Source organism: Neurospora tetrasperma (assembly GCF_000213175.1).
Source record: "Neurospora tetrasperma FGSC 2508 unplaced genomic scaffold NEUTE1scaffold_2, whole genome shotgun sequence".
Lineage (NCBI taxonomy): Eukaryota > Fungi > Ascomycota > Sordariomycetes > Sordariales > Sordariaceae > Neurospora > Neurospora tetrasperma.
In genome coordinates, this window is record NW_009799100.1 from 4,353,636 (window position 1) to 4,378,270 (window position 24,635).

The following is a 24,635-nucleotide window of genomic DNA, read 5'->3' on the forward strand; positions in this document are numbered from 1 at the left end:
CGTTGATCGCCGGGATTCACGGGAGCTTAGAATGGCCATGCTTCTATACCGTTCCCAAGAGCCGTTCGTTACTAATCCGTTTTCTCCCCTGATCCATCTGCTTGCAAATGCTGCCAGAAGTTCCTCTTAAACAAAACAAGAAAGATCCATGCCTACAGCCTCTGATTGATCATAAGACCCGAATTCGGCTGTACGAGCGAGCAGCTTTGGGCTCAAGGACCTTGCACAACTACATTGATGTGACATTCCGGGTTGCTCGGCTACCTGACCCTATTCCACCTCATTGTGAGTTTGGTTCCCAAGCAAACGTCGAACTGTGCCCCGTGTTTTGTAAAAGTACTTGACATGGTTTATAAGTTTAACAATGAAACAAATCACTGCCCAACTCCTATGTGAAAATGTACCTAGGTAGCTCAAGTCACAAATATGGATAGACTAAACACAAGATAAAGAAAAGACTTTGAAAGCCCATTGTCCAGCGACTGAGCACTTGGCTGTCACCTCTACGCTCAGTCTTACCCACCAATGGGTCAATCACAGCCGCGACACAACCGCTTAACTGAACCTGCCTCTATGCTGCATTTGCTATATTCCCGTTGCCCAAGCCAAAGTTTCTACCTCTCTTTTACTTTGTCTATCTCCTGCTGCTGTTGTCTTGAAGACTGCTCGCGAATGATGGGTCCTTAACACTGCCACCCGCATCCCCGAGACCAGCAATAGGACGGTTGTAACTGAAGCCCGTGAACTGGTTCTGCATCGTCTCTGACAGAATCGGTCCTTCCACGTAAGAATCCTGAGGAAGTTCCGATGTGAACTCGGGGTCGAAGTTGGCAGTGTCGAGCGCGTCAACCTATAGTCACCGTAGTTAGCACATTGGACTTGTTCAGCCGGTGAGTAGGCAGCGCTCTTGATACTTACCACATTGGGCTTGAACGCAGGCTCGTACTTGCGCTGCAACAACTTGCGCCAATCTATGGCGTGGAAGAAGGGGTGCGCCTTAATCTCGGCCGCCCCGTTGGCACCGAGACGTTGTTGCGGGTCGCGGTTGAGCAGCTTGGTCAAGAGGTCCTTGGCAGCTGGGGGTACCACCTCGGGTCCGGGGAAGTGCAGCGGTTCGCTAAGGATCTTGCGGTACATCTCGTTGGTGTTCTCATCGTAGAAAGGCGGGAGACCCGTCAACATCTCGTACAAAAGCACACCCAATGTCCACCAATCGACAGTCTTGTTGTAGCCATTACCCATCAGCAATTCGGGCGCCAAATACTCAGGGGTGCCGCAAAATGTGTTGGTGCGGTCCTCATCCTTCATGTCCAGCTTGCAGAGACCGAAGTCGCAGAGAGCAATGTGACCTTGGTAGTCGAGAAGAATGTTTTCCGGCTTAAGATCACGGTAAATGACGTTGAAACCGTGAAGGCATTCGAGCGCACACAGCAGTTCGGCCGTGTAGAAACGACTGCGGTTGACGTCGAATCGCTGCTCTTTCTGCAAATGATGGAACAGCTCGCCACCATTGACAAAGGCGAGGACAAAGTATAGCTTCTCGGGACTCTGGAAGGTGAACTTGAGCGGCACGATAAACGGGTTGTTGATCTGGGCCAGAACGGATCGCTCAGCGAGCGTGTGGGCGACTTCGGAACGCGAGATGATGTGCGCCTTGCGAATCGTCTTGAGAGCGTAGATACGGTTCGTGTCCTTCTTGCGCACCTGCATGACCTTACCGAACGAGCCCTTGCCGACGACCTTGAGAAGCTCGAAATCCTCAATCTTGAGCTTACCGGCGCGGTTCTCCACATACTCAACGCCGATCTTCAGCTTTCCGGTACCATACTGAACGTCAACCCACTCCACACCGCTGTGTCCGAGGGCGCGCTCCTTGTTGGCAAAATCGGCGGCGGCCTTTTCCCGGTCCTTTTTGCTGGCCTTGGGGTCATCGACGAACTGCTGCTTCTCCTCGAATCTGGGGTTAATACGGACAACACCAAGGAAGATATCTTGGCTGCGGCCGGAGCCAGGAGCCGCGTTGGGGTTCCTGATGTAAAGATGTACGGCAAGCTCCGTAACTCGAGACACATCGAACTTGTACTGAGTGTTGGAGCCGGCCCAGAGGGGGTTTTCGGGGTTGCCTTCGACCGAGTTGACAAAAACTTGAACCTTGTCAAAATCTATGAGGGCATAGGGCATGTACTTTGTGGAGATACGGCCGTGATTTGTAGGAATGGCGCCAAAGCCGCCCGAGCTCTGTGGGCGCGAAGAACCGCTCAGGAAGTTGGCTGTTCGTGACGAGTTGTTGGTTCGAATGGAGCCTGCAACGTTAAGGGCACTTCCCGTCGACATCGAGTTACCGCCATGGTTTGAGGAAAAGACATTGCGATACTGTTCGGGTAGCGAGAAGCCGGAACCCTCGTGGAGGGTGACGACGAGGATACCGGGCTTAGGAGGCTTGACGATGGGAGCTTGCGTGAGGGCTTCCGAGGCGGCTGTGAGAGGAAAAGAGGTTAATCTTGTGATGGCCGAGTGAACAAGACGGGCTGAGCGCCTACCAATGGTGTTCTCGTTCGAAGGGGTCGCTGCTCCCGAGCTGCCCGCTTGGCTCTTGTCTTCCTTATCTGTGATGGTGGAGGTAGAGGGCGAGCGGGAGAAGGGGCTTGAAAGAGGACCCAAATGGGTCTCCTTCAGCTCTGGTGTGCCAACATGTCAGATATGGTGTTCTGCCGTGGGGAAAGGGAAAGGGAAAAGGCGAGGGTTCGCCGACATACTCTTTGTGAGTTTCCACGACATTTTGCTGTCTGGCAGAAACCTAAAAGGGGAATGGACGTAGGTAGGGTGGACCAGCCGTAGGATACGAAAGGACTGAGGTTGGACGCCAATAGGAGGTTTGACGGATAGGAGATCTAGGATAAAAGCGAAGAATTACGAAGCGACGAGGCTGGGAAGAGAGTAGGTATGATAGGTAGGCTGGGTGACGTGACAGCGGGCGGTTTCGATGTCGGCGTCGGCGTCGAAGTTGGTGTCGGTGTCGATACCTCCGAGGGGGTCGGTGTCAACAGAAGAAGTGGACTGTAAGGGCGAGAAGGCGCCAGGAGAAAAGGAGGCCTGGCTGTCCGGAAATCCAAGGCTCTAATCGACCGAGGGCGACAGACTAGGAGGCAACTACTGTTTGGCGCAGCAGCAAGGTGATGTGAACAAGACTCGTGTTTAGAGTTGGATGGATGGATGGATGTTGCAAGTAAGTCGGGTCTAGGTAGAGGGGGGTTGTGTAGAGGTACAACGAACAAGACGACGGGACGGAGGGAACCTCAACACAAAGCGGAAGGCGGACAGCGAGATGCCACTGCGGTGATGACGGGAGGATCGATAGAATCCCAAGGTGTCGGGCGGGAGTCGGGGGGGTGTTCGCCTGGCGGGCGGGAGTGCGTGCTGCTGCTGTCCAGGTAGGGGCCAGGTGGTGGTGCAGTGGGTGGTGGTGGGCTGGCTGTGTGGGCGTGGTGCCCCTGGACGCGGTTGACAGCGACGGGAGCGCAGCAGGATGGAATGGTGTGTTCAGCCGGCGGGATCCTTGTTAGTGGCTGATGCGGGACCCAGAGGTGGAGGAGATAATCTGGTCCCGTCTCCTGCAGGTGGTCAGGTCGCTGGGCCTGTCTTGCCCTGCCGCGGGCCCCGCTTTCTCTCCTTTTTGGACCCAGTGATTCGCGGCAGGCCTGTTAGGCCAGGGGGTCAGCTGGGGGGGCTATCGCTAACAAAAACGAACATGAGCACTGCCCTGGTGGATGGAAAAGACGGGAAGTCGGGTGCTGCTGACAAGTGGAAAGTGGGGTACTAATTGCCCGCCGGGGTCCAGTTTCTGCTTGGCTGTCCGCAGTTTCGCAAGTCGAGCAGTCAAATTTCTCCCAAGATCGAATCACCGTCACAGACACTCTGCCATTGAGACGATCACAACAAGCCGACAAGATGAGGGAATGGAGAGACCCCCAAATTCCAATATGCGCTAACAGCCCGACTTGTCAGATGCGGCCCGATGCCCAGGGAAGAAACCTGACGGGTTCTGTGCTTCAGAGCCATGCCAACCATGCGTCTTTCTGGTCGTGTTTGAGGCTGATGGAACAAGCGGCGACAAAATGCCGCTAAAAACTTGACAACCTCTCTTCCACAGCACTCTGATTGTCACCACGTTGCTAATTTTGGGTTCCAATTTTCTTGGGCTTATCGGCCGCAATCACCGTTGACGACACCCGCAAGATTGCCCGACGGACTTGCAGTATAAATCTGTCGACAGGATCTCCGCTTCATCTACATACACGCAGACACACGCTGTAGCAAGGGTACAAGTCAGACCCACGAGGCCGAGTCCCTGGACACGCCCTGGGGGCCAACCTGGAACGTCTGGTCGATCGACACCAAGTCGACGTTTCACGTTGTTATAGCAAGCCAGAGCTATCCTGCTACAACTGATCTCGGAGACTTTCCATATCCAAAGAAGAACAGAAACAGGACATGATTGATAATGATGGGCAAGATACAGTATCGCCCCCTGATTTTGCATGTAATCCTGCACCAAGAAAGTTATGCACTAAATGGCGGATATGCAGTTCCTAAAATGGCGCTAGGCTCAAATAGGCAGCCGGCCTGTGGCCGAGATACCAAAATCCAACCCCGTACTATAAATTTCTCCACTCAAGACCGAATCTATAAGTGCATACGCACCAAAAATTGTCCGAGATCAGTATGCAGTATGCAGTTATGCAGTTGTAGCTGGGAATTAATTCAGCCAGCGAAATCCTATGCACTAACTAGCGTATATGCAGTACCTGGAGGATGCAGTTGCAGGGGATTCTACTGTAAAACAAGACTTGGTGGCTACGACATTGGCGGTGCCAGGGTGCGTCTAACCAAAACCTGAGACACCTCTTGCCAGCTCTCGATCGGTTTCATATGCGGACTGCGGAGAGCCATCAAAGAGGGGCAGAGGGGCAAAAAATAACGAAGAAAGATCCCCCCAACCAAAACAACAGGGGAAGTTCAGGGAATTGTCAGGTTGTTCCTCGACCTCTCCATGACAGCTGGGATCTGTCACGTGGTCATCTGCCAGGAGGACCCGGCTCGTCCGCGACAAAATGGATGAGACCAACCAACAGGTTAGGTAAACTAGTCCCCTACCGCTCCAAATATAGGTATAATATATATCCAAAGAGAAAAAAAAGAAAAAAAAGGTCATTGCGAGACTGTGATAGGGATCATAGTAATTCGAAAAGACATCAGCTGGCGTCCTATATGGATATTTCTATCCAGGAATTGCCTAGAACTCAAGACCAGACGTGTAACAATGACGCTTGGATGTATAGTGGGAGTACACCCAAGGTATAATGTCAAAGGTCTCAATTATTTTGTCCACGACGAGCCCGGCTACTTGACTAGGCTTCCAGGGTCGTTGTTGCTCGGCCATCGATGCCGAGGGTTGATTTGATTTTTGTCTCTTTTTAGCCTGGAGAGCACCCAAAAATAACGGTTCTCGATTGTGGATGGCAATTCAAGCTGACATTGCTTTCCACTCCTCCAATGCTCCAAACCCTCGAGTTCTAAAAGACACCGCAGTACGGGGGAAAACCAAATCCCGATGATGGGTTGGTCACGAAGACGGTGTTCTACCCGTACATCAAAAACCCTCGTCCTTCGCAACTGTTCGCCATATACTGCCGTTGAGTTTCCATCATCTCAAGTCATTTGTCATCTTTGTTTGCCAGCAAAAAGCTTCACTTCCTCTTTTCATCGATCTTCACCTTCACTTCACCCTTCCTCGTTCCGGCCGTACTCTGAAGCAAAACCAAAATCCTGATCACTGCCAAAGGCACAGTTGCCCAAAATAAGGTCCAGTCTGAGGCTTCCCATTCTCCAACTTTGATCCACTGACTCCATCCGCCTACCCCTTGTATCACGGACCAGCTATACCCAGCATCACTGAGGAGCATGCCGACGCAGAGCAGCTGCCATAGACGAAGATCGTCATACAGCCGAAGGATGACGGCTTGGATGAAGGCAAAGTACAGCCATCCACTCCCAATCTGCGTGTAGAGATATTGCGAGGGGGCATCGTAGGGCACAGATGCGCGCGTCATCATGGCCGCGTATTTGGCTGGCTGAAAGAAGACCATGAAAGCGCCGTTGATTGCGAAGAGGGGTTCGATATAGAGCAAGATGATTCGATAGAGAAACGGGATGGTAGCCGTAGCAGAGGCGGTGGGAGTCGGAGATGTTGGCGCCATGATGATGTTGCTTGGAGAGACACCGGTATGGTACGTATGTTTGTTTGAAGATAGTTCTTGGTTCAAGTGGCTGGGTTGAAGCAGAACCAAAATTGAAACTTAAGGCCAGAAGGTAGGCTTGCGGGGGGAAGAGGTTCACGCTAAGTAAGCTGGTGGGGGTCCACTTGCTCGGACTTTCAACAAGCAGACAGATGATATTATCAGTCAGCCAGTAAGCTGACAGCCGCCGATCATGCGAGGCCAACATATGTTTTTTTCGATGCTTGAAGTTCGCGGTCTCACATGGTCTTTTGGAATGGAGTGCGGACAAACAACATGATGCTAACCGCTCATGAGAGCTAGACACTCTGGCGAGCGGAACCACATACAACCAACAAAGTGACGAGATATTCTTTGAACTAGCCATTCTTCGAAGCCCATGGATCTCTTCGATAAATGGCGAGGCGGTACTACCTTAAGGGTATGAGGAAGAAGCAGTTGTGACCGAGCCCTTTATCATAGCAGAGAAGCAGAGAAGTAAACATTGTTTGCGAATCCGATCATGTTATTCTCGCGTACACCCGTAAGCAGTCAGCCGCTTCGCGCCCCCATTCAGATATGGTTCGTGTGCAACAAACTAACTCGCATCCTCTCTTGGTGACCAAGGACGCGACAAGCAATGAAGCTAAGGGTAGCGGAACGGGCCAGCACCTCCGTCCCCGCCACTGATATCATAAGCGCTACCAACTCTAGTAACTCACCCATCGCAACTCAAGCCTTAATTTCGAGCGCGAAGAAAGACAAATCAACAAAAAAAAGGCAAAAAAGCAGAATGCCCCCATTGAGGAGTCAAGCTCTGAGACCTTGGAGTCGGAAGTACGGAGACCACCAGGGCTGCCCTGAGGAACACCAAGGTCTATACATCCACTCGGCTGAAGAAGGAGAAAGCGACTAACTGCATTTCAAAAAATCTTTCTGAACACAACTTGATCAGCTGTTGATTTGCTGATGAGCATTACATTGACCCTACTACTATTCTTATCTAGCTCCCGGGACAATCCTCTGTCCGTTGTTGCTACCACGGGAACATTTCAGTTTAAGTGATTCGAGGCCTTCGATACCGCTTAGCTCTCCTCGACGAATTCTTTTGGCTTCTATATATCGAACATAGCGCCAAACCAACGAAACAGCAGAAATACTTTCAACCCTTCCAGGGAACATTCTCTTCATCAACCTAGAGCCCGCCAACCGCACTCTAGGCTTCGAGTCACACTGGTAACCAGGCACAACCCTGGTCGCATACAACAGCTACGTCAAACTCAAAGCCGACACACGAAAGAGCCTTCAACTTGTGTGTCCAAAAGACGAGAAATTCCTCACCTCACCCACGTGGTTCAACTATCGAGCCCCAGGCGAGCTAGCCAAAGTCACGGTCGGTTTTTTAACACCACCGAGACCTTCTAGTCCATCAAATTCGCTTGGGTGGAAGACGCAAACACAGAGATTCGACAACCGCGTCGCTCATTAAATGGTCAAGCTAGGGCTTAAGCCCTTGATAAACTTGTAAACACAACAATCCAAGTCTTGTCCGCCGGGGACAATACCTACGTCAACGATGCCTGTTTCGACAATAAACATGATGGTTTAACCCCTGCTTTTATTTCTTACTTCAAACTCTTAAAGACGATGCTACTGCCAGCGACAATGAGAATTATTCTCCCAGTGACACCAGCCGCTGTGCCGACATCACCCAGTTTGCTCGGGATTATACAAGAAGAAAACGTTCGCCGATGCTCCGATGCTCAAAGTGCCGGATCTGTCAAGAGGAACTCTACCACGCCGGCTTTGACACTCGCTGAGGAGACAGGCACATGGAGTAGACATGCGCCACTTAATCTTGTGGTCACATCATTGATGTCATGTGCTACGAGAAATAGCACATCGGCAGTTGGAGGAGGAGGAGGAGGAGGAGGAGGAGGAGGTTATCGTTTTGACACGTTGGCATGTCCTCTTTGTTGAACGGAACTTCATTGCCAGAAGTGTGGGAAGCCGTATGTACCTTAGGATGCACGGTACGTATGTTCCCAGTTGTCGTGATTTGAAGTTGAGGCCGGGGAGAGAGATGTTGAGGCTTCTTATCTGACGAAGGAGATAGCCTGGGTTGGATGTATGATGAAGAGCAGTGAGGGATGTGTTTGTGAGTGAAGCCGAGCGTTCTTCAACAATGATTTGGGATGTTGTAAAACCGCAGCAACGACGTTAATTTAGATTTGAAGTGGCACGTTTACCTCCGTCTGCATCTTTCCATTACTGTACCTACCCTACGTGGCTTCGATGATACAAAATACTTGCAATGTACCGACGTAAGCTTTTAATACCCAGCATCTTATTTATCTCGTATAAGTGCTGATGTTGCTGACTGTACTCTCTGTTCAAAATAGCTCGCGAGTTCGTGATGTTTCTTTCTTGTGGTAGTGTCTACCGTACTACCGCAGAAACACGGGAAACTCAATGGCTCAGACGCAGTGTTAACCACTTGCCGGGAGTTACGTCAGTCGTTTTCCAGGTTCAAGTACCTTCCGGGAACTGTACATGCGGCTGCCGAATACATTTAACTCTGCGAAGCCATTGTGAGTTGCCCTGGTTTACATGGTACACTGCCCCCCTGAGAAGCCCGTTGGACACTCGTGAAATACTCATGCGACGGTTGATCAGTAGCTCAAGCTACACACTGTTTCGGTTTATCAAAGTATCCAAACCTCTACGGATAGTATGCTCTCATCCTACAGCCACCACCATCGACACGCGTTACTTTACATCTTTCTCGATGTTACAAGACGAGATGGCATCAAGAAGGCTGGATGAGACCTACGAGTAAGTGCAAGCAGTCTGTCCAGCACTTCTACTTTCTCTTATCCCAAAGAGAAATGGTATAGACAAGCTTGTAAACGTCTGGAAAGCCCAATAGCGGGATCAGCATGCCGACGATGTATTCTTCACTGGTATTCAACACGGAACTGGGACCCAATAAGCCGATCCGCAAGTGTGGGTCGCCACATCTGTTTGATCAACTTCAACTCATAGCCAAAAGCCGAGGGACATTCCAAATTGAGATATCATGTGGACTAGCCGACCTGTCTTTGTCTTGTAACCTTGTTCAACACTGTCCAAGCTGTACTGACAAGATGCCGGAGATCATCTCTGCAAGAACGTAAAGAGGCTCAGATCCTGAATACCACTGAAGACTGCCGCAAACAGTATAACCAGTACCCCGCAAGTCTTGTTCTACAAACTCGGTTCTCGCGGCTCAGAAGCTTGAATAGGATTCATGATTTGTTGGATGGCTACTCAGCCGGTGGCTTCTTAGCCAATATGAGAAGCTCACATCGGGAAGAAACGAATGTGGGCAGCCTGATGACGGCTGATCAGCTTGCCCAACTAATAGCGCATCACATGGGCCCTTTTCGTATGTATTGGGTTTTGCCTCGGGAGTTCGTATTGTGGTCTTTGGTCGTCGCTCCTTAGAACAAGATTATAGCTAGATCCGAATCCTACCACCGTATACCTCGTTAACCTTTACCTGTTCCATCATCTCCTTGGGCGTGGAGTGGTTCAAATCTCCACCTGCGAACGACGATACATCCATACCCGTACAATTGTTGACTCCAAATCGCGACATGTAAGTAGATGAGTAAAGAATTAATTTCCACCGGGGAGGCTCTCGTTACTTTTGAGCCAGGGATCACTGTCATCAACGTGGGAACCCAGCAGTTTGATTGCGCCGACATGCAAAGACTGTCTTCAGCCAACCACTTGACCGACGCCACTCTACATACTGTGTAGTGGATGTTTGCTCGTAAAGATGCTGACCAAAGCGGATCTTTATTGGTTTCCCTTGAGAACATTTGAACGTGGGCTCGACAGTCCCGTTCAATTTCCGACAGCAATATCACAGCATCGTTATTTTCAAGGTAAGGTATGTACGTGCCGCGTTCTCCATGATCGTCCAGCCCTACCATAGTGAGACCGAGAGTTGGGGCAACGTCACAGTCATTGAGCGCATCAACCCCTCAAAAGTATCAAAATAGAATGGGATGATGCCATGGGATTTCTAGAATGGGTATAAAAGTACACAATATGTAGTTACCAATATGACGAGATTCCAAGCAGTCAGTCAGTTGGCTTATACGAGAAGAACGGAATTTCTTGCCGATGGGAAAAGGCGAGGAGGCACTCTGAGTGGTTGGAAACCGCTGTTTACCGGTACAAGGAGGAGTGAACGCTGTAAAGGAACTTCCAGAAAAGGGAGGAAATAACTACACTAATGACAAGCGCAACCAAGAAAGTTCAACAGGTTTGAAGCCGAGGGCCAAGCAAGCCGAGTCGCCATCTGCATTGGCACCGACATCCCAACCAGTAATACGTTCCTGCGACCGTTCGAACAAAGGACCTTCTTGATATCCAATCACAAAATTCTCCAGCTTGAATGGTACCTTTGTTTGGGCCTCGTGGTTGCTCATCGACCCGGGCTTTGTTCTCTGCCCTTATTCCCAAACGCTGCATGGCGTGTCGTTTTGTGCGCGGATAGCCATTCAAGATGCGTCCGTGATGGGTTTTTCCGGGGAAGTAGGGGCTTTCAGTTGTTGCACCACATCGACATGACAACTCACGGCATGTGTGCAAATCGCTTCCCCCTACGGACGGCGTAAGGCAGGTACTCCGACCTGTGCAGCTCGTATTTTGTGCATGGCTCGCCGAGATTCGTTCGCTTAGTCGAGCATTTTGCAAGTTGCATGTCCAACGGTCAGAATCAAGGTTACGCACGAGAGAACAACACCATTGTAACCCTCTTTGTCATCATCATTACCATGATCACCTTTTCCACTCTTCATCTCAACACTCATTCTAGTGTACCATGGGGGGATCCCCCACACAAGAGTCCCATGGAAGCAATTGAAACCCATCGTCAAAAGGGAAGGAGGTTGATAGCACGGCTGCTTGGGAGACAACATCCCCCAGAAAAATCTCCACAACAAACTAACGCCGTCTAGACCACACACCATCGGTCCCAATAGTATCGAGCCAAGCCCCTCTCTAGGGTGGACAGCGGCTATCTGGCCGATTAACCGACGCTCACAGTTGGGCGCAAAACTGATTGCCATTGGGCGGATGGACAGGCCAATGGACAGGTACCATGGCTTGAGATGGCAGGTGGAAAGTTGCAGTACTGTAGCTCGTCCGCATCTGGACTTGATAGGAAACCCCCTGATTCCCTGTCAGCTCACGATCCACAATGCGACCTCACCACCTGTGTAGGGCGCCACCGAATGCCAAATATTGGCTGAATTTCGTAATGCCCAGCTGCTGCCCGCTTTGGGAATGGCACCTAAGCCTTTTTCCAGGTCCCGGGGACCAAGGCTAGCCCCAGAGGCTATCGATTCTGGTGGCTGTCGGTTAAAGATGGGCAGATATTTACGTCCTTTGCTTCTTTCTTTTATAAAGAGACGCGCGGTCCGTTCGGGGTCACCGGCGTGCCCTCCTCTCCGGTCCCTTTCTTACTTCTCCTCGCTGCAACAAGGGAAATAGTCTGCCCTTTGTAATATCTAATACCACCCGCAGTCGCTCGTTTGTCTGCAGATACGGAAAGGACTTATCAACCGGATTACCTTATACTCTCGTTGTTGATAAACATACTGTGTTGCTCCAGGCGTCGGTCGTTTTTTTTCATATCAGCAAGCAACTAAGGATATCTCAAGGACAAAATGCGCGCCGCTACTCTTGCTCTGGGGGCCTTGTCCCTCGGCCTGGCCCAGGCATGGACGTATCCTAACTGTGTAAGTGATCACTCCTCTGTATAACTCTCAAACCGAGACCTTTTTTTTACTAACACGGGATATCAGGACCCTGACAACTGCTACAATGAGATGACGGACGAGCGGTTTTACGACCAGGTCAAGGAGTTTTGCCCCGGGTTTTTGGGTGGAAGCATTGAGACTATCCCGGATTACCTCGAGAACTGTAGCAACGATCGCAAGGCTGTCAGCTCTGCCTGCTCCTGCGTCACCTATACCGCAACTCACACGACCGGGGCCTCTACTATCCAGACCAGTGTTCCTGCCGTGACGACTACGGCCTCGGACACCACAGTTGCGCCCACGACCTCTATCCCCGACATCACCCAACCGCCCTCTTCTACCGTAACGAGTGCCCCGCCCACTTCATCCACGACTACGGATGATGATTCTGATTGTGAGGATGAGCCTGAGACTTCGACGGACGTTACTGTGCTGCCCTCTTCCTCGGCAGTCAGCACCTCGGCGACCATCACCGTTCCCCCCTCTTCCTCGGCTACTATCACCGTTCCTCCCAGCTCGGCAGTGAGCTCCGCTCCTGTCTCTTCGACCACCGATGATGAATGCACTGACGATGAGCCCGAGACTTCGACTGACGTTACCGTCCCTCCCTCTTCTTCCGTTACCATTACTGTTCCTCCCAGCTCGGTAATGAGCTCCGTTCCCGTCTCTTCGACTACCGATGATGAATGCACCGACGACGAGCCCGAGACTTCGACTGACGTTACCGTCCCTCCCTCTTCTTCCGTCACCATTACTGTTCCTCCCAGTTCGGTAATGAGCTCCGTTCCCGTCTCTTCGACCACCGATGATGAATGCACCGACGACGAGCCCGAGACTACATCTTCGGTTGTGGTTGTTCCCTCTTCGTCCATCCCCGTTACCATCACTTCCGCGGCCCCCGTTTCATCTACTACTTCGGCCCAGGAGTCCGGCACCACCGAGTGGACGACCAGCACCATCGTCACCACCACCACCCGCACAATCACGCAGTGCCCTACCACCGTCACCGACTGCCCTGCTCACTCAACCACCGTGACCACGGAGACTATCACCATCGGCACCACCGTCTGCCCTGTGACTTCTACCGCTTCCGAATCTTCGGTCCCCGTCACCGTCACTTCTGCGGTCCCTGTGCCCTCGACTTCAGTCCCCATTACTATCACTTCCGCGGCCCCTGTTTCCTCGACCTCGGCTGCTCCCATCGAGTCTTCGTCTGAATCTTCCATCGAGTGGACGACCAGCACCATCGTCACCACTACCACTCACACTATCACCAAGTGTCCCATCACCGTCACCGACTGCCCAGCTCACTCGACCACCGTCACCACTGAGACTATTACCATTGGCACTACCGTTTGCCCTGTTGAGCCTACTTCCTCTTCGGTTCCCGTTACCATGCCCGTCGTCACCTCCTCGGCCCCGGTTACGATGCCCATCTTCACTTCCTCGGCTCCTGTGACCATCCCCATCGTCACTTCCTCGGCTGCTCCCATTCCGAGCTCTAGCGCTGTGGTGGTCCCTCCTCCCGCTCCCAGCTCCAGCGCCGTGGTTGTTCCTCCTCCCGCTCCCAGCTCCAGCGCCGTGGTGGTCCCTCCTCCCGCTCCCAGCTCCAGCGCCGTGGTGGTCCCTCCTCCCGCTCCCAGCTCCAGCGCCGTGGTGGTCCCTCCTCCCGCTCCCAGCTCCAGCGCCGTGGTGGTCCCTCCTCCCGCTCCCAGCTCCAGCGCTGTGGTTATCCCTCCTCCTGCTCCCAGCTCCAGTGCTATCGTCAGCAGCGCTGCCCCCGTCCCTGTTCCCAGCAGCAGCACTTCTTCCGCTCCTGCCGTTTCCGCTCCTCCTGCCATCAGCTCTACCATCAGCTCCATCGTTGTCGTCCCTAGCTCCAGCGCCGTCCCTACCCCACCTGTGGAGGCTGGCGCCAACGCTGCGGCGAGGAGTGGGTTGCTGGGTGTTGTCGGGTTGCTATTCGCTCTTCTTTAAGAGAGGAATGGATATACATGGCACCCTAGGAACCTAGGAACCCAGGAAAGCTACGATGCGGAGGATGACTTTTTTTCTATTTATGATTTTGGACATATGAAGGAAGGAAAGGATATTATTAGGATTTGGATCGTTGGACATATATATGCTCATCATAATTTGGACATGACATAACACAACAACAAAACATAACATATCATGGGACAAAAGTTAACTTTCTTGTTTATATTAGAAATAAAATGGTGTTTACTTTTACTCATTTTTCCTCCTTTACCATTTTTGCCTGATCAGTGTGACAGCTTGCGTACCTTTGCTTTCAGAGAGAGAGAGTATCAGCACTTAGGTACTCAAAAATTTTCAAACCCCCAAACCCAAACATTGAGGTCTGAGTCAGTCAGTCAGTCCCAAAAACCCAAGCAACATGCAGTAGCATGGCAACTTCCGTGCAAGTTCCCACGTGGCAGAGCCGTTCGTGTCTTGGCTTTGTTGTCACTTTTGCCTTTTAAGCCTTTTGTCTTTCATTTTACAACCCACGTCACATGGATGGGAAGTAAGACACTCAGGGTCTTTGTTGAACGACATGGAATGTCTCATATCTCGGGAATCGGTGGAAGTCAGGAGCAGCAGCCCAATGAAAGATGACCGACCCAGATGCTTGGGTTCCTTTGTTGTCGTTGTTGGGTAAAACCCCTGACGGATCTTTCTCATCTTGGTTGGATCTCTTATCTAGATACATAGATGGTGACATATGGACAAAAGAACAAAGAAACAAAGGAACTGAAAGAGGATGAATAGAACCTTCGATGGGATTTCTGGAAGTTCTCTTTATGGACGCTACATGAAAGGATTAAGCTGACTTGTAGATCGGGCGGGGAGTGATACGGTCAATCGGCACCGAGGACTTTAGTCAGGATGTCATCAGGCAGCTAGAGATCTGTGAGCGTGATGTCCTGATTTTGGATACACGTTCATTCTTTTGACCAGTTTCTTAAGATACAGGTTATCAAGCTTCACCCAGGTATATAAAAATCCGTGTACTTTTAAGGCCCAATTGTTTTGATGAGTTGATCTCTACTGGTTTTGGAAGAAGTCTTCCTTAGTATCAATTTACCTATATACGCTCGTATAGTATCGCTGAATCTCTGACTATTATCCGACCTTACACTCTACAATACCCCTGTGAAGAGCCCATCTATGACTTAGGAACCCTCCTCCCAGCCTTTACTACCCTTCCCTTGTCCAGCACAATCTCAAAGTCCGCATCTTTAACCGCCTCCACCTTGTGCGCAATCGTAATTACAGTGCTATGCCGTAACTCCATCCTCAGCAACTGGTGAATATACGTCGCTGTCTCAACGTCAATTGACGCCGTTGCCTCGTCCATAATCACAATTGCACTCCTTCGGAGAATCGCCCTGCCTAGCCCCACCAACTGGCGCTGCCCCTGACTGAGATTCTTGCCCCCGCCGTCCACTCTGGTGTCAAGCGTGAATCCGTTGTTCAAAACGGTCTTTAGGACCTGAGCCCGCTCGTCCTCACTGTGCTCATCTAATGGGTCAAGATTGTCCCTTAGTGTACCGGCAAAGAGGACGGGATCCTGCGCTACAAAGGTTATGTGTCGACGCAGTATATGTTTGTCCACTTTGGCGATGTCAACGGAACCTATGCGGATCTGACCGCCTGTACCCGCATCAGGCTGGATCGTGCTAAGCAGGGCATATGCGAGCGTACTCTTGCCGGAGCCAGTCCTACCTGTCACCGCCACAGTCGAGCCGCCGGGAATGACCAAGCTCACGCCCACCAGAACGGGGTCAAACTCGGGTGCATAGCGCAACGTCACCTTGTCGAAGACGATGTCATCGGTACAAGAAGGCCAACCAGCTGGAGGCGGGTTGTCGGTGTTTGCTTGCTCCTGTTCGAGGCTGAGAAGCTCGATGATACGCTCAACGCTGACAAACTGCATTTGCATATCTCCATAGCGACGGCACACTTGATGCGTACTCTCTACAAAGTTGGCAGCGGCCGCTAATACAAAGCCAATCATGCCGCTGGATAGTCCGTGGATAATGGCTGTCAGGGTCAGGGCGTAGACCGAGAGGCCTGACACAAGATCGAAGCGGTATTGTAGCCAGGCCTGCAGTGACCAGTATATGTGATCCATTTTCTGAAAGTCATCGGTCGTGGCGATGATGCGATTCTGGAAATGTGGCTCTGCGCGGAAGGCACGTACCGTAGTCAAGCCTTCGAGAAGCGTGCCAAAATTCGACATAAGCGGCGACAGGGAGACCGTCTCCAGACGACGCAAGTCCTGGGATGCAGGTAGGTAACGACCATACAAATAGACAAATAACATGGTCATGCCAACGCTGGGTACAATGAAGACCGGTGTTGCTGTTGCTATCACGAACATTGAGGTCATCCAGCCCAGGGAATAGAACGCTAGTGTTAACACCTGAACCGCAATCTGCCCGTCGATCGTGCCCATGTCGGAAGTAAGACGATTCATGAGCCGTCCAACAGGTGTCACGTCGTAGAAGCGAAATGTGGCATTCGTGACGCAGCGCATGGCCTTGGCGAAGAGGGACTTTCCAGCATTGTACATGATAGCGATGAGGGCAAGATCCGATAGGGCTTCGAACAAAACCTGAACCAGCGCAATGATGGCCAGACAGATAAGCCAAGGTCGTACGTTCTCTCCAGGTGGAGGAAGATGTCGGCCGGGCTCAATGATGCCGTCGGCTTTGAAGTCGGGGTGGGAGATGAAAATGTGTGGTCTATCTCCGAGCTCAGTTGACTTCCGATATTGTTCGCCCCATTCTTTCAAGAACCAGTTATAGCCGAGGTTGGTCATCCGGATCAGTAAACAGAGCGTAACCATCGTGGCCCACCAAGCAAGTTTACCGGCCTTAACATATTGCCAGTAGACGGTGGCCATAACACCACCATGTACCCGGTGTTCTTCCTGGATAAACTTACCAGCCACCGTTGCCAGCTCAGCCTCTTCCTCGGACGAGGAATCCTCGGTATTTTGACTGGTAGAAGATTCGGCGATCGGTGAGCTGTCCGGTGCGGTAGCGGCCTGTGCTTCCAGTTCCTTCTCATGTTCCGCAATTTCCCTTCTCTTGAAAGTCTTGACTTGTCCACCAGGAACAATATCCAGAACTTGATAGGCATATTGCTTAACAATATCAACGCGGTGAGTCACTAGTACGATCAACCGACCCGCAGTTAGTGGTGAGTTTTGGTCGGCAAAGATATTGCGTGAGATAGTTTCGGCGGTTTGGTGGTCGAGAGCGGCGATAGGGTCATCGAGAAGTAGGATCCGACTCCTGCTATAAACAGCCCGGGCCAGAGCCACACGAGCTCGTTGACCCCCAGAAAGCCCAGTACCATTCTCCCCAATCAGGGATCTATCTCCTCCCTTAAACTTTCTGAGATCTTCCACAAGGCAACATGCCCTGAGGACCTGCCAGTACCGCGCCTCATCAAAAGGAGTACTGAATAAGATGTTGTCACGTATACTCATGCTTTCAAGCCATGGCATTTGGGCACAGTATCCAATCATTTCGGCAGGGACATTCTTCTCACCAGAATGCTGGTCGAGCTCGCCCAAGATAGCTTGCAGTAATGCCGTCTTGCCAATGCCAACCTTACCACAGACCAAGGTCAAACCGGGCTCACAAACAAAGGAGATATTATCCAGCACTGTTGTGTCAGAGCCTGGCCATGAGAAAGATGCATTGCGGATAGAAATTTCCAGATTGCTCTGGTGGAAGGCAGGGGTGGCTGTTTCGTCATCCTCGTTGTCGTCTTTGTCTGGCTCCAACATAAAATCCTCGATGCGACGCATGGCAACCCTGGCGTTGGTCAGAGAGGTGTAGAGGGAAGGCAGGTCGCGTAGGTTGTTCTGCAACATGGTGAATAAACCAAGAGCCGGGAAGGCGATGTCGACTGTTAGAGGCCTATGCAAGATAAGCGTATATGCGGCGAATCCAACAACAGGAAACATGTAGGAGGTTATGTTGTTGATGACGTTGATGCTTCTGTTGACAACATTGCTTTTGACGCGCTGGAACAACTCTTTCTGTCGAATTTCCATAATGTGCCCAAGCCATCGGTCCTGCCAATCGTACCAGCGAAGATGACGAAGTGATTCCACAAACTGACTGGTGCGCTCGAGCTTGACGTCGGTAGTAGCACGGCGCTCTTGCTCAACTCTTTCTAGCAAGCGCGTCATGTAATAATTCACAACCATGCCGACGCCGATGACAATGATGCCAAACAATGAAGCAGACCCCAAGATCTTCCACAGAAGAACTACGGAAACAATGACACTGAGTGGTTTTGTGATAAGCGTTGATGCCTCCCAGAATCTTTGGGCCACCTCATACACGTCACCGCGAAGAAGGTTGAGGATTTTTCCAGTTGACGCAGGCGCCTCCTTTTCTCTTTGAGATGGGACCACGAATTTGTGTTTGAAAGCCTGATACACCCCCCTGACCCAAGACCTGAGACTCCAGGGTTGAGAAGGTTCAGCGTCCTCGTTGTTGATATCCTCCAGGGTATCATTTTCATCTCCCAACAAGGTACTGGTCTGCGAGCTTGGCGTGGACACTTCCGCCGCAATAGTGAAGGCCTTCCGGCGCAATGTCTTGTCGTGAATCATGGTGATCATTTCGCCGCGCGATCGCTCGTAGTTGCGTCGTTCATACCAGAGTTTAAACACAGCAGAGTGAGCTTTCAAAACTCTTGCAATAAGGATGAAGCTGGCATAGACGACAGCTGCCCGGATGGCAGGAATTTCGGACATGAGTGCATTGAGAAGCTGCTTGAGTAAAACGGGCTCTGATAGCTCAGCCAATGTCTCGAATGTTCCGAGGCATGTTGTCAGGACGATATCAAGACCATTCGCTTTGAGCAACCTAACGAGTACAGTACCAGTCAAATCTCTAAAAAGGAGGTGCAGAGTCTGGTGCTGGAAGTCGGATGCCAGAAGCCAGACGTCTTTATCATGCAACTGCCTCTTGCAGGCGGTAGATATCAAGGGCGCCATCCAAGACACAGACATCCACTGCCAAAGGGTGACTATGTCTTCAGGGCTTCGTACACTGGACTCCGGCTTGGCGAAAGGCTTGCCAATCTTGGAGCTATTCAATAGCGGATCTCGCAGTGGCATGTTGAGCATGGCAACGATGGATGCTAGAGTCACGCAAATCCCTCCGCCCCAGGTTGTAAAGCATTTCCATGTCGTTCCGATGGCATCTGGGGCAAGCGTGGTAATCGTGAGTTGGAAGAAGAGAAGTGTGGCGGCGATGATAAAGAGTGACCTTCGAACAGTTCTGGGACGATCAACGAGAATGAGTAATGCCGACAGTATCTGCGCCGGAAGTCAGTACGGAGTCCAGGAATGACCTATGCGTGCCATCAAGGTATCGCATCTTACATTGGGGATGAGGGGTATGAGATGTAGCTGGATTTCAGTGGGGTTTTGATGGGCCATGGCGGCACCAAATATGCTGATGAGGGCACCAGTGAGATTGAGAACCAGAAGACACAATGTCCAGCCTGTCCATATCTTCTTGCGAGACACCGCGATTGCTCGTCGGCGTGGGAGTAGCGGAGTATCTTCGAAGCTTTCGTCGTGGTTGGCGCCGGCTTCTTCCTGATCGTGAGTTTGAAATCCAGCCTCGTCTTTCTCGGCAGTGAGGTTTCGCAGCCAAATGGGGCGCCATCGGTCGAACCAAACCAGTGCATAGTGAAGCACAAAAACCAAAAGAGAGATCCAAACAGGAATATGGCCAACGATGCCAAGACAGTGCGGTCCAAAGTTGGCGAGAGAGGGTATCTGTAGAGTTGGTGTTAGCGATGAGTTTGCGGAATAGCCTCGGGTGTCACTTGAAGGCGCCGTAAGCAGAGAAGGCTCGGATACGGTATCCGCGTGTCTTTGCCCGAAGGATATGAGAACCAGAGCAGGAACACGATGAATTATTTGCAGGCACATACCCAAAATTCCCGGCAACAACTGTAGCATGGCCATAGACCGGCTAGACCGTATGCTGCCGTGTCTATCATTTCGGTAAAGGGGATAGAACCTGTTTGATGAGTTTCGAGGTATTCTCGCGATGAAGATGGTTGTTATTGTTGTTGTTGTTGGGTGTCGCTATGGCGGCTGCTGGACCCTTGCGTAGCCCGCCGGATAAGCACGAAAAGAATGTGAGATCCAGAAAGGTACGTGGTAGAAAAGACTGCTACCAGTACAGATGTATGTATAGTTTTGATGTGGTTGTTGGATAGTATTTCTTTTAGACATGACCACCTTCAGCATGCTATGTGATGTTGATGCATGCTAACGTTGCCTTGCCTCACGCAGGGCGAGGGCGCATTGGAATGAGCCTTATGGGGCCTGAATAATGCTTACCGATGCAAGCAGTACAATGAGGTGGTCTGAAAGTGTTCAGGCTCTAATGATGGTAAGACAGGAAGCAAACCAACCCAACACTTGCAGCAAGAGACGTAAAAAGACGTTGGGAGGTTGAAGAGAACACTCAACGAAAGGCAAACCTCGAATTGATGATGGAAACTAAGAAGACGAAAAGGAAGAGGACGGCAAAAACAAAACGAAGCAAGCCTAGAGAAGTGATTCGGTTTGCGGGAAATAACTCCCTCTAGGCCAGTGGTCACGCCTGCCTCATAGCAACATCCTAGACGAAAGGCAGGTGGTCCTCGGGTGGTCCACAGATATCGAATCTCGTGAATGTGTTGTCCCCGCCTGGTGCGAGTTGAGGTGGAATTGAAGTTGTAGCCGAGACGCTAGAATCCCTACCTCGAGGTCGTCTTTGGCTCTCAGTGGCCCAGACCTTCCGAGAAGCACACGTTAGCGCGGGGCACCAGGCCGGCAGTCCTTCGGGTACGTCTGCCCTGGGCTAGAGGAATCAGGCAAACCCCGTCTTGATCCGTGTGAAAGGTTTGGGGAACTGTTGAAACCGCATCCGGTTGATGCGGTTGCGGGAATAGTGAAGGTGGTGATGCATTATGATGCCGCCGTTTAATTGCATGCTAACAGGCAAACTGGCCAATAGTTTCAGGGCTTTCAGGTTCCGACCATACCTTATATAGAGAAAGTGCACAAGCCATATCAATATTTCGTCTTGTGCTGTTGTTCCCTCTCTATAATCAGAACTGGGAGTCCTTGACGCCGCCCAAATGATTCTTTTCTAGTTTTTTTTTTTTAGGTTTTTTTTTTGTTTTTTTTTTTAAAAAAAAAAAAGAAAAGAAAAAGAAAAGAAAAAAAGCCCCCGGGGTATAGAGCCTAAGCCAAATCCATCAAGAAACCCACACCTTATGCACCTTCTATGATCTTTCGCCCCGGCTCTGGGACAGTGCGGTTGTCTCACCCGCCAGGTCCGCTGCCCCCCACTCCGTTCCCGAATATCGTTGTGCAGCATCATTCGACACACTCCATTTTGGCGATAGCGCTTGTGTCGACATCTCCACTGGTTGGCGATCGCAACCCTGGAGCTCAGCGCGGCCCTGTTCTTTCATTTCTCTTGCTTCCTTGGGGGGTTCAGGTTCAGGCTCATCCCCAATATATACCAGATCATATGGCGATTCCCAGTTGAAGCCGCTCTTGCGTTGATCAGTCGGATTTGACGAGGGTCTCCATTTGGACTTGTCTGACCAATCGCCCGAGTTTTCCGAGGTATTGCCCTCCTCAAGAGCGCGCGCTTCGGCTGGAGATGGTATGAGCAGCATATTGCCGTGCTGCTCTAGAATCATCGGGTGCGAGTCTTCCCTACCCCTCTTCCTCCTATATCGCACCAACAGCATTACCAGGCTCGCCAACACGGCCACGCCTGCCACTGTCGAGCCAGCAATGATACCCGCTTTTGCCCCGGTGGATAACCCATCATCTTTGTTCACCCTGCCATCTTCTGCCCGTGACGACTTGGCATGACTTCCGAACGTGGCCGTTTCCTCCGGTTCGGTTTTCACGGTAGCTCCCGTGGGTGATGTCGATGTCATGAGAGATGTGGGCGCCGAAATCAGCGTGGAGTCTGTGGTTGAAGCCTTGGTTACTATTGCTTTAGTCGACCTTGCCGTACCAGTGAAGCCGGCAGCCGAATAGTACTGTTCTTCGCCAACATTCAGAGGTGTCTGGTTTGCGGCACATTTGGATACCAACGTGCCATACACTTCGGCAAAGTCTCCCGGGTCCGACTCTGCCAAACACCTGGCCGTGCCCGTAACGAAATTTCCTCCATTGTTGCAGAAGCACGAGGTCGCCTCAGCTGGGGCTCCCACCGCACAGTTGGATGTAGTGGATGCTTGGTTCAAACAGTCATATGCATCGACCGGATAGTCGAAGAAGTCGATATTGACAGCGGCGCATGGGATGGATGTGAGAACAAGCGCAATCAGAGCTGGCGGGAGGATTGACAACCTATGCAATCCGAGCATTGTGTCCGAGTCTGTTGGGATTCAAGCAATGTGTTGGGTACGAATTGCTCGCAAGGCCGAAAAGAGGTGGTTAAGTGACTCTGGATAGCCGACCAAGTTGGAAAAAGAAAGGGAACCAAATCCATCCCCAGCGACTATAGAGTTGTCAAAGAGACTTGAAGCTCAAAAGCCTCACGGATGGCGAGCACAAACGAAAGACAAAATCCACCCAGCAGTGAAACCAACAGAGTAGCGAGCGTGGTGAGAAGGAGCGTGAGTTAAATAGCTTCACTGGACAGGGAAAGGAAAAGCATAAGAAGCAGGAAGCTGACGAGAAGGACAACGACGACGACGACGACGCGGTTCAAGACGCTAAAAAAACCCATGCATCCACCACCTTGGGGAGATGGATCCCCAGATCCCCTTCTCGTGCAACGGTGCAGCACCCCTGCTTGGGGCTGGGGAGAGGTCAAGAAGCGAGCTTTACCTGCCTTGCTGGGCGGGCATTGCGGCTGAGGCGTTGATCTTGGGTTAGGCTCGGCCTGCTGAATGGGTCAAGGGTCTTTTTTCCCATTTCGGTGTTAGGCCCTATAGGCCCGTGGCTCGTTGAACGGCGGTCTTGTTGAGCGGAAAGCGACACCTCGACGATTTGAACTCGCTGCGGCATCCAAGCCCGGTGTTTCTATGCCCATTTCGGGTGCTTCTCCCCACTTGGTTGCCATCTGTTGGCTGTCGGCGATTTGGCTTTGGCGCTTTCAGTGGGCGATGAATGACGTGAGATTTGGTCTCCAGTATCTTGAGACTCGAAGGGAAAGCAAAAGATTCACACTTCAGAAGCGTGATGTTTCCCAGATAAACTCGACCTCGCGACTGGATCGCGGTCCCGGATCCTCGACGGCCGGACAACCACCTCCCTTTCTGGCCATTGCATCGGGCCTTCAACTCGGCATTCTGACGGCGTGCAACAGTGTACAGCATACCAGGCACGCCGTCAATTCGCGGCGGCATCACCAAAAGGCGCACTGGGGATCCAGGAGGCAGCCGCCATGCCGCGATCCATTCAGTTTCCTGAAGTGGATATCGATCCCTTAATGCTGGTATCGCAAAATCCATAGCCATGGACGGACGCCATCACCACTGTCGGCCGCTTCGGGGTGCGGATGGGTGGTTGGTCTATATGCTGAGGTGGTGTCTAGATCGCGTCATGTTTTTCGAGACTGAGATCTGTGGCTTGATAAGCAATCAACGGATGATAAGCATGACAGTCCTTGGTAGGTTGCCATAGAACTCATTTCGAACACCGAAGCCCATTGTTGAGACAATATTTGGCCCAACGACTGAACACACTGGTGCGCAAATTCAATGACATTGTCAAGTCGTTGCATTATCTCCCGGCAGGAAACAGCTCATATTTTGTTGGGAAGACGGGACAGCGAACGGGCCACCGCTATTCGTCAAGGCAGAAACCACGGCAAGCATTCAGCAATCCATCCGGCAAACTTTGGACAACCAGAGTGTAGAATCATCACATTTCAATGTTTGCCTTGAGGATCCTGAATGTACACTTATTCTGATGAATATGCATGGTACAGATGGAGTGAGCCTGCTGTGAAGAGGAAGAGAGGAAGCTCGCCATCTCAGTGCAGTGTGTTTGTGCAGTGTTTTGCCGGCCGACACCACCTGGCGCATAAGCAATCAAGCTCATACAGAAAATTGCCATAGATAAACTCATGGTACTATAGAAAAGCAGCCATATCTTGTACATTTTTCCTGGGCTCCAATCACTTTACTTGCCTTTGAACAGCGAATGAGTACCACACGAAAGCGCACCTCTCAACGATGAGTTTTGTTGACTCCCCCTAACCACGTGTCACTCCTTCAGCCTCTATGGTCTACAGAGTATATACTACGATGTGAATGCGATAGCGAAAGCGCATCAAATGATTCAAGCTACTGTCCGCATTCAGCGATGACTTTTTGTCATCAAGCGAGGGGCACCTACCTATACTAGAGGTATTCTTCCATCTGGTATTGGCGATGACACCTGGACATTACGCCCGTGGTTTCCATCATCTCTACCATTCACCAGTTCCTTCCCGCTGGGATCATACAAGCAGGGTCGACCGCCAAC

At 51.3% G+C, this 24,635-nt stretch overlaps 6 protein-coding genes across 6 annotated transcripts; 2 read left to right on the forward strand and 4 right to left on the reverse strand.

Moving 5' to 3' along the window:
- Positions 1-634: 634 nt before the first annotated feature.
- On the reverse strand, positions 635-2,778 carry NEUTE1DRAFT_136721 (serine/threonine-protein kinase gad8; the record flags this gene model as incomplete). Its single annotated transcript, XM_009851583.1, has 4 exons — positions 635-850; positions 919-2,477; positions 2,541-2,678; positions 2,757-2,778. The coding sequence occupies 4 exons, from the start codon at positions 2,776-2,778 to the stop codon at positions 635-637; spliced, it is 1,935 nt and encodes a 644-aa protein (XP_009849885.1).
- Positions 2,779-5,243: 2,465 nt separating this feature from the next.
- On the reverse strand, positions 5,244-6,343 carry NEUTE1DRAFT_116604 (uncharacterized protein; the record flags this gene model as incomplete). The annotated part of the gene is made up of 1 exon (XM_009851584.1): positions 5,244-6,343. The coding sequence occupies one exon, from the start codon at positions 6,255-6,257 to the stop codon at positions 5,748-5,750; it is 510 nt and encodes a 169-aa protein (XP_009849886.1).
- A 725-nt stretch (positions 6,344-7,068) lies between these two features.
- On the forward strand, positions 7,069-9,900 carry NEUTE1DRAFT_121434 (uncharacterized protein; the record flags this gene model as incomplete). Its single annotated transcript, XM_009851585.1, has 8 exons — positions 7,069-7,112; positions 7,545-7,668; positions 7,946-8,018; positions 8,174-8,308; positions 9,026-9,110; positions 9,205-9,238; positions 9,456-9,591; positions 9,775-9,900. The coding sequence occupies 8 exons, from the start codon at positions 7,069-7,071 to the stop codon at positions 9,807-9,809; spliced, it is 666 nt and encodes a 221-aa protein (XP_009849887.1).
- A 1,893-nt stretch (positions 9,901-11,793) lies between these two features.
- Positions 11,794-14,325, forward strand: NEUTE1DRAFT_116605 (uncharacterized protein; the record flags this gene model as incomplete). Its single annotated transcript, XM_009851586.1, has 3 exons — positions 11,794-12,070; positions 12,137-13,718; positions 13,792-14,325. 3 exons carry the CDS (start codon positions 11,999-12,001, stop codon positions 14,103-14,105), a joined length of 1,968 nt encoding a protein of 655 aa, XP_009849888.1.
- Positions 14,326-15,144: 819 nt separating this feature from the next.
- On the reverse strand, positions 15,145-20,107 carry NEUTE1DRAFT_61313 (uncharacterized protein; the record flags this gene model as incomplete). Its single annotated transcript, XM_009851587.1, has 3 exons — positions 15,145-19,445; positions 19,512-19,913; positions 20,072-20,107. The coding sequence occupies 2 exons, from the start codon at positions 19,566-19,568 to the stop codon at positions 15,261-15,263; spliced, it is 4,242 nt and encodes a 1,413-aa protein (XP_009849889.1).
- A 1,209-nt stretch (positions 20,108-21,316) lies between these two features.
- NEUTE1DRAFT_121436 (uncharacterized protein) lies at positions 21,317-22,525 on the reverse strand (the record flags this gene model as incomplete). The annotated part of the gene is made up of 1 exon (XM_009851588.1): positions 21,317-22,525. The coding sequence occupies one exon, from the start codon at positions 22,523-22,525 to the stop codon at positions 21,419-21,421; it is 1,107 nt and encodes a 368-aa protein (XP_009849890.1).
- Between the last annotated feature and the right edge of the window lie 2,110 nt (positions 22,526-24,635).